At 37.1% G+C, this 9,260-nt stretch overlaps 2 protein-coding genes across 2 annotated transcripts in view; both read right to left on the bottom strand.

The window, feature by feature from the left end:
• Positions 1-405: 405 nt before the first annotated feature.
• Positions 406-5,354, bottom strand: LOC131131910 (guanylyl cyclase-activating protein 2-like). The gene is made up of 4 exons (XM_058076945.2): positions 5,073-5,354; positions 4,864-5,013; positions 2,857-2,953; positions 406-1,469 (listed from the first exon to the last, which is right to left on the bottom strand). Exons 1-4 carry the CDS (start codon positions 5,265-5,267, stop codon positions 1,354-1,356), a joined length of 558 nt encoding a protein of 185 aa, XP_057932928.2. The 5' UTR covers positions 5,268-5,354; the 3' UTR covers positions 406-1,353.
• A 2,462-nt stretch (positions 5,355-7,816) lies between these two features.
• The window catches only part of LOC131131911 (retinal cone rhodopsin-sensitive cGMP 3',5'-cyclic phosphodiesterase subunit gamma-like), a 2,658-nt gene continuing 1,214 nt past the window's right edge, over positions 7,817-9,260 (bottom strand). The window contains exons 2-4 of the mRNA XM_058076946.2: positions 8,994-9,115; positions 8,880-8,917; positions 7,817-8,178 (exon numbers count right to left, since the gene is read on the bottom strand). Coding sequence (XP_057932929.2) covers positions 8,102-8,178; positions 8,880-8,917; positions 8,994-9,100 — 222 coding nt within the window. The 5' untranslated portion in view covers positions 9,101-9,115 and the 3' untranslated portion in view covers positions 7,817-8,101. The remainder of the gene's footprint in view (positions 8,179-8,879; positions 8,918-8,993; positions 9,116-9,260) is intronic.

Genomic DNA, 9,260 nt, shown 5'->3' with positions numbered 1-9,260 from the left:
ATACATATAGGTACACTACCGCCCCCTTGTGAAATGGAGTTGGCATCCGGCTTATCGAAACTTTAAATCATTCAAAATGTTGTGAATAATAATATATTAAATAAAATAAATCGCATTTAACATATTTTCACAACAAATACTTCATGTATTACTCCATTGAAATTGAGAATGTGATGTGTGTTTTCAAGGATTCGTGTGTTTTTCTCCGGTTTACGTATGTTACAACTATTTATATGTTATAAATATTTGTTGACAACCTAATTCCACGCACTAGTACCATCTTGCCACTAGAGGGCGTCTAGAGACGGCCTTGCTGCCTTTGTTACTGTATATTCTGATAATATGAGTGTAAGTGTAGTGTAAGTCACCAATCAAGGACACGTCAAAGGTAAAAACATTTACGCCACATTTTTTTCAGTGTTTTGTGATTTTGGAACCACTGCAACACGTTTAATGACATTCAGAAGAGTGAAACAGAAAATAAGAAATTCAAAACATGGATATGTAAAGCAAAATATCCACATATAGAATGCATTTCTAGTATATAAACCATGAAACATGTCCATACAATACGACCTTATCATTCAGACGCCATATTGGACGATTTGGCAAATCACGGGTATTTACATATTTACAGACTAATTTTTAAAGTCAAATAGTATTTTGCAGATATATTGCGCAACATTTCAGTATATACTGGCGATACCACCTTAAACAAAAGATGTTTGCAGCATTTTTCTTCAAATTGACACCGTGAAGTGAAAATGAGTGAAATGAATTAATGGAGCATCGGCTCAATAAAGTTTTGTTCAAAACAGACATTGCAATACCTGACGCGACCATTTGAGGGCGCTAAACACACACATTAAATGAATGACAAGGGATTCCGCACTTGAACATTTTGAAGAACAGACCTCTTTAAACGTTTTTGTAAGGTAAGTCAGACAAAACAAAATAAAATTAATAAAAAGATGACACTGTAAATTGTAACAACGCAGTATTAACTCAAACATATCATTAAAAATAATCACAAAATGAAATAATCAACGTAGCATTACTATTAACAAGGAGGTAGTCGTTACACCTGTTAGCATAATCATATCTCCAATAACAATGATTGGTCAGCGCTCAACAACAAACCCCCTCCAATATCGGTTTTCCTGAGCTCCCTGCCAGCGGAACATAGCAAAGTTTCAGACCCTCAATGGGTCACAAGACAGAGCTTGTCGGAAGGTTTACCGCCCTTCACCTTCAAACGTCAAAAAAGAAGCCCAACATGGAAACAAAAAATACACAGACATCGAATGCGTCTGTTTGTACTCCTTCGTTCCATCTGTTCAACCGTTACTTGGGTCATTTGCCACAATTGTGGATGACCCAGCTGGAGGCGTTGACGTCCAACTTGAAAATGTTCATGACCCATTCGTCCTTCTGAGCGCCCTCCATGAACTCCGACAAGGTTATCTGACCTGTAAAGACACATTCCAGTGTAGTACGAGTGTAAAGGTGACTATAGGGGTATTACATCCTGTCTAGAGAGCTCTAATTATGTTACAACCCGTATTTATATCATCGTAAACAGGTTTGTTATTATTATTATGTTATGCATTCTGATAATCTGCATATATTTACATTTGTGTTGAGTTTTACTGTGATTATCCTGTTTAATCAAAGGTTGTGGTAATAACTGACAAAGCGTGATCACCATAAAGCAGATGTGCCCAAAGTGCGGCCCCGGGGGGCCTTTGGTTTGATGATTTATTGGCCCCTCGGCACATTCTAAAAATATAATATAACACTTGTCTACTGGTTTACTAGTATAATTTTTCTTGGTTTAAGTCACTAATACAGAAAAAGTAAGTAAGTAATGTAAACAGATTGGCTATAGTTTCCAAGATACAGTATTGGGTCAAAATATGATATTTATGCAAAAACGATAACGTGTGTCAAAAACGTGTGTCGACAAGCAAACAGTTGTATCTGAAAGCCTGTCTGCACATTTCAATACATTCATTTTAATATGTCTGGAGTTTTGACGTAAAATGGTTTGTTTTTATTTGCAGAAATTTCTCTGTAGGACACCACAAAGCAGATAATTATAAGCAGCTGGTGGAAAAACCTCCTGAAATCCTACAAAGCCTTTGGCTACAATATGCTGACTGCAAGATGTATATAATGTCTTAAGATATTTCTTCTTTTTTTCTTGACAGATAAATAAGTGCAACTTCAATATATTCAAAACATTAACATTATTTTTAAGCGAAAATTCTCTAATTTATTGTATAAACAGATATATACAATATCCTTAAATATTGTGAATACATTAGCTAACCAGCACCAAAATCAATTTTGCCACTTTTATCTCAGAAGTAGATTTGCAGACTAGTGTAATTTAACAAGAAAAAACAAAAATTTAAAAAAACACTATCAATTGTACAACAGTAAAGTGTCATTTTTAAGAGAAAAAGTTAAACATAATAACATAAGGAAAAATAATGTAATTTTTGGAGCATGTAAAGTTGAATTATTAAAGAATGACATTTATTATAATCATAATAATAAGAAAAAACTTACAATTTTTAGCAAATTAGGTTTAAAATCAAGTTAAATTAAAGTAAAATAAAGTAAAAATATGTCAACAAAGTTATATTTACAAGACAAAAGTTGAAGTTGTTAGATTATTTTTAAAAAAACACAGCTGTAAAAAAAACAGCTGTAATTTTATCCAAAATAAAGTAAAAATATTTGTTCAAAATTCCAAATCTATCTTTTCCAATCCGGTCTTGGGAGGGGTTGCGTATCCACGGCTCCACACAGTCACACACTCTTGAGCTTCAACGTACTGTATGTACTTACCATCATTATTCTGGTCAACCAGGTCAAAGATTCTGTCACAGATTTCAGACGGCGTCAAAGTCAGATCGTTTTTTTGGAGCTTGATTTTATAGAGAATCTGTGTGATGGACACAAACACACAAATAAAATTACACACGTCTGCATTCAAGAAACGTTCACCGTCATTGTACTGAATACATAAGTTGGAAAGCAGTGACTTAGTTAAAGTAGTTTTTGACAAAAATAACTGCCTGGTTTTCGTACGGCCAAATGGTGCGCCTAAAAAACTTGCCCCCTCTTGATGTCCAATGAATTTCGACTAGTAGATGTACTCGTAACCTCAGTAAGTGTCTCTAAGGCAGGCGTCTCAAACTCAATTTACCTGGGGGCCACTGGAGCTAGAGTCTGGGTGAGGCATCAGGTTAAAAAAACAAAACAAAAACCCGTTTATTAAAAACAGAAAAACAAATAAATAAATAAATCTAAGTCTTATATGCTTATTGCAGAAGCAAAAGTCTTCAATGCTTTTGCTTCTGCAATACCCTACACTTTTTCAGTGCTTTGGTTCCGGTTTTCCACAAGAAACGTTCTGATAAAACATTCCACTGTTCTCAAATATCTTAGATTTTATTTCCTTTTTTTTTATTTATTAATTTTTTTTTAATTTACTACACAAAATAAAATAAAAAAATAAATCAATCAAAATAAAGTAAATAAATTGCCAATCAGTAATAAATAAAACAATTTAATAATAATAAAACACTAAATAAGAAAAACGTAAGAAAGATTCAAATGAACATTGAATGAATGAATGATCATTCATTCATTCTATCGCTTATCCTCACAAGGGTCGCGGGGGCGCTGGAACCTATCCCAGCTGTCTTCGGGTTCCCAGCCAATCACAGGGCACATATAGACAAACAACCATTCACACTCACATTCATACCTATGGACAATTTGGAGTGGCCAATTAACCTAGCATGTTTTTGGAATGTGGGAGGAAACCGGAGTACCCGGAGAAAACCCACGCATGCACGGGGAGAACATGCAAACTCCACACAGAGATGGCGGAGGGTGGAATTGAACCCTGGTCTCCTAGCTGTGAGGTCTGCGCGCTAACCACTCGGTCCGCCGTGCAGCCCCAAATGAACAGTATTAGCAGTTATTTAAACTTTAACATGAACATTAATGAAACATAACCATTTTAATTAGCAAGTTAGCATCGTTACATCTGGGAGCTGCGTCGTCAATTGTGTCCGGTGTGGACACGATTTTAAGGTATCATTTCTGGGTACATGATAGCATTCATATCAAACTTTCATATCAAGGTTTGAGACCCCTGGTCTAAGGTGTCCAAACAAAGCATCCAAGAATGGATTGCTAGCTTTGGGACACTATAGACGGCCAGGATAATGAATGTCGTATTTTCCATCTGCTATGGAATGAATCCCAACCTAGCTGGAGGTAAGACCGCCAAACATGTTAGTGCCATTTGCCTCATCGTAAAATCTGCTAATTCGGAAAACACATAAATACCAAAAAGCGAGGGTCCTGTTTACGTGGGTTGTTGTTATGTTTGTGTTCTACTTGGACTTCATCCTTTAAGACTTACGGTCAAGACGGTCCAGATATAGCCGACTATTTCAGTATGTAAGCCATGTCTTTACTGGAGTAATGTCTCTTTAAGAGGATTAGCATTATGAAAGCAAACATGGTGACTTTTTTCAAGACTGACACAATAAAATAGTTTTAAATAAAAAAAAAAACGTAAACTATATTAGGAAAGCAGGAAGTGAACAAATGTAACAGTTACTGATTGTAAAAGTACAAGATGGAGGGGTAGGATTTAATAAGCTTTGCTTCTTCCTACTCCTTTTGGACATGTGGAACTGGGAACTGATTAATCTGATTAATCTGATTAATCTGATGCATTTTCAAATGAAATAAAACCATTACCATTACCGTTACAGTAACCATTACCATTACCGTTACCGTTACCATAATTGACAAGTGTTGTTCTTCACGTACCCTGATGATGCGTTTCACCTCTTTCCTGTCTAACTTTCCATTTCTATCCGTGTCGTACATCTTGAAAGACCACTTCAGGCGGTCTTCAAGGTTTCCTCGCAGGATGAGATGAAGTGCCGCAACATACTCCAGGAAGTCCAGAGCGTTGTCCTGATATCGAAAGAGCAAATTAGGCATCAAACGTGATGACAACATGACGCTTTGTTTACCTGGTTTGTGTCAAAGGAGCGGAATATGGTTTCGATGAAGAGAGATTCATCTGCAGAGGTGCTGGGAACGCCGAAGATCCGTTTGAACTCGTGCAAATGCAGAGCACCGCTCGGACATTCTTTCATGAATATAATACACAGCTCCTGAATCTGTGCCAAGTCCATCTCCTCACTGCGGCTTTCCTCTTGTCCCATCTCTTTGATCGGTCGGAAAAATGCTGAAATGTCCTCGCCCGGCTCACAAAAACACGGACACTCTGTCAAGCAGCATGTCCAACTGGAAGTCTTAAGAGGACAATCCCATTAACTCACTGAGCACTCCATGGTGTTATGATGCATGCTGGGAAACCAAGAGTAAGAAGTCAAAAAACAGTGTTGGAAATTGAACTTTTGGATCTTAGTGAGTTTTTAGTGGAGCTACAATATGAAAATGCAAGAATTGGGAGTGGGACAAAAAGCATTTTCATTTATTTATTTTCTACCGCTTATCCTCACGAGGGTGGCGGGGGGTGGGGTACACCCTGGACTGGTGGCCAGCCAATCACAGGGCATATATTACCTAATATTTTGGTTTCAAAAAGTGGTGGCAAAGGGAATTTGACTATATGATACAATAATCCTGACAATATTTTGAGCATCCTTGATTATTCCTTAATTGTGAATCAAATATTTTCATAGAGCATACAATACTTGTTTATGACCTTCTATGTATGTTTTTTTTTTTTACTACCAGAGCCCTCTAGACATGAAATAACACCCCTATATTCACCTTTACTCTCCTGTTACCCAATATAGTAGACATAATAAGGGACAATAAGCCATTTAAGACATTACTGTGTTGCTGTAAATGTGTTGTGGTGCTAGGGGAGCTGAGTGGGGGTCGAACAGGAAGTTGAGTTGAGTCGAGTTGAACTCAATCCAAAACCAAAATCTCAATTATTCTATATTTAAGTGCTTCTAAGCTAGGAAAAGCCTGCCCAATCTTGAGATTTCCCGAGGGTGGGATTGAACTCGGGTCTTCTAGCTGTGAGACCTCTGTGCTAACCACTCGTCCGCTGAAAATGACTTTTAAAAAGTCATTTATTGAAAACGACAATTAAAGTCAGCTGATTAAAAGTTGAAGACCATCGCTCAAAGAATTACAAAAAAACTCTCCATACCAGAAGAAAAATAATTCTCCGTAGGACTCAGTCATGAGTAGCTCCACCGTTCTTGTTAATCACCTTAAAAATTGTTCTGGGCATGCTTGATGGGAGTTTCAGGAGGCTATTGGGAATATGGCTTCACTAAGAACATCTACTGTCTGGAACCGATGGCCATTTTTATAAACTTCCCCCAAATGTTCTCTATGGTATTTAAATCAGAGGAAGTCCATTGGGATGGTCCATGATGGTCCATGTTCTTCTCCCTGAAGAAGTCCTTGGTCAAACCAGCATTGTGAATTGCGGCGTTTGTCCTGTTGAAGAACCCAGCTGTTACTACACAGACCAGGTCCCTCAGTCTTTAAGGACGCCAGCTGTAACATCTGCACTGAACTGTCCACCATTTGACGACCCTGCACCACCTGAAGCTCCAGTGTTCCACTGAATGAAAAAGCACCCCACATCATGATGGACCCCAATCCACTGGTCTGTTTGGATCTCCTTTTCATGCCAGTAATGTTGGAAGCCATGTGGACTGTCGGAGAATACACCTTTTTTCCACCCTTCAATGTCCCATGTCTGATGCTCCCTGGAAAAGTCTAAACGGGAAGTTTTGTGGTGCCGAAGGAGACCGGGTCTTTGAATTTGTTTTTTGTCCTTGAAACCCTTTTCCCACAGATGGTGTCTGATGGTTATTGTGGTGTAGTCGGCACCAGTAAGGACCTTTATTTGGGTCGAGGACTGCGCTGTGTCTTGACGGACAGCCAATTTGATCCTCTGGCTCAGCGCAGGTTTATTTTTTTGGGGGGGTCAACCATGTGACTTTTTCGTTCCGTATTGCTCAGGATCTTTCCAAAAATGTAGAATAACTGTCTTATTGCTATCAGAAAGGCATGACCGTGTCAATGCCTGATAGAAAATGAGAATTTTAGCTTTTGTAGCCTGTGGTCTTAAACTTTTAATCAAGTGAAAAACAACCTATTTCAGTTGTTCATTTTTTTTTTTTAATTACAAGTTCAGAATGTATCGTGTTCAATTCCACTCTCGGCCATCTTTGTGTGGAGTTAGCATGTTCTCCCGGTTTCCTCCCACATTCCAAAAACATGCTAGGTTAATTGACTCCAAATTGTCCATAGGTATGAATGTGAGTGTGAATGGTTGTTTGTCTATATGTGCCCTGTGATTGGCCGGCGACCACTCCAGCCCAAAGACAGCTGGGATAGGTTCCAGCATACCCGTGACCCTAGTGAGGATGGATTATGGATGGATGTGTTGAAGCTGAATAAATAAAGAAGGCAAAAAGATCACATCAATCAATCTTTATTTACTGTATCACTAATATACATTTCCACTGGTTCATGTTTACTGTTTGATGCCACTGCAGCAGTTCTGTAGTACAGTGAATCTCAACTGGTAGGTTGGGACCCCAAAACGGGTCACGGATCCATATAGGGTGGGCCACAGACACCGAGTCATCAAAAATGATTAAATCTGCTTTTAATTTAATTTAATTTAATTTAATTTAATTTAATTTAATTTAATTTAATTTAATTTAATTTAATTTAATTTAATTTAATTTAATTTAATTTTAATTTTCATATTCCTCGTCATTTCCTTTCCCTCATTTACATTCATAGAAAATGCACTTTGGATTAATATGCAATGGATGTTTAAAAGGATGGCATAGTCATAAAAAAATGTAGAAATGTAGAATAACTAGATGTAGATGAAGAGGTAGCTCAATCGAAGGACAGAAAAACTAGTTTAAATTGGCAGTTAGAAAGTTTCCATATCCATATATATAAGTATCCATATACGTTTCCATATCACCCTGATCTACTCTTGTACTAAAATGCATCCACACAAAAACAAAAAAAAAAAAAACTTTTAAATGATGCCAAACTGAGCCAGGTCGCTGAGCTCCATGTCACCAAACGCCTCCCAAGGGCACACCACTGCAGCATCTGCACAGGCCAAGAAGATGAAAATATACATTATATATTTTTAAAAATCCCATACTGTAATCCCTAGCTACTCCAAATGTCCAATTATGCGGCTTCACTCTATTGCCGTCTTTGAAAAATGCTGTTTGATGGTTGGTTTTAAACAAATGTTATGGAATTGTGCCCTAAAGCCTAAAAATGGAAGGGAAATACAAATATAAGGCATTGAGAAGACACATTCAAATACATTGTTATGTAGTATTCTACGCTGGCCACTAGGTGTCAGTAATGTTACTGTAATGTTGGGTGAGATGTTGCACCGGAGCACATTTACAGCAACACACACAAGTTTCATGATTTTATCCTATTATGTCTACTACATAGGATAAAAGGAGTGTAAAGGTATACAGTATATGTACTGTATAGTACATGTGCTGTACAGTGTATAGGGGGTTTATTTCATGTGTAGTGGGCTATAATAATAACAATAATAATAATAATAATAATAATGACAATAATAATCGTAATAATAATAATAATAACAATAATAACAATAATAATAATGATGATGATATAAATTATAATAATAATAGTAATAATAATAATAATGATAATAGAGGGCTTATTTATAAATAAGAAATTCTATTTCATGGAAGTTCACTTTTCACAGTCAGGCCTGGAACCAAATAAATGTGGGATTACCGTATTGAACTAGGTCTTACCTCCAAGACCCTCCATCCCTGGAACATCATTGCCAAATCTTTTTTGGGGGGAAAAAGATAGAAAGTATGAGAAAAGTACATGGAATATGATATACGGTTGATGATGAGCTTTACCCCTTTTGTCCTGCTTTGGGCGCTTTGCTCTTGAACTGCCTGGTTTCCTTCTGTTTGAACTTTGGAGGAGCCGCCTTGTTTCCTCCTTGTGCCATTGCCACGTTCATGTTGCAAGCGTCGGACTGCAAACCATCATGACGGTTATTCATCATTTAAGATGACTACTACTTATATAATACTCCAGAGATCATCTATATTATTATTATATGATATACATGCTATTATTGAAGTATGGATTACCATTTATTTATATTATATCATTATGTT

The sequence above is a fragment of the Doryrhamphus excisus genome, linkage group LG1 (assembly GCF_037039965.1).
Source record: "Doryrhamphus excisus strain RoL-2023G ecotype Guam linkage group LG1, RoL_Dexc_Guam_v1.1, whole genome shotgun sequence".
In the NCBI taxonomy this organism is placed as follows: domain Eukaryota; kingdom Metazoa; phylum Chordata; class Actinopteri; order Syngnathiformes; family Syngnathidae; genus Doryrhamphus; species Doryrhamphus excisus.
The sequence above is the reverse complement of the archived record's forward strand: the minus strand, read 5'-3'. Positions and strand labels throughout refer to the sequence as shown.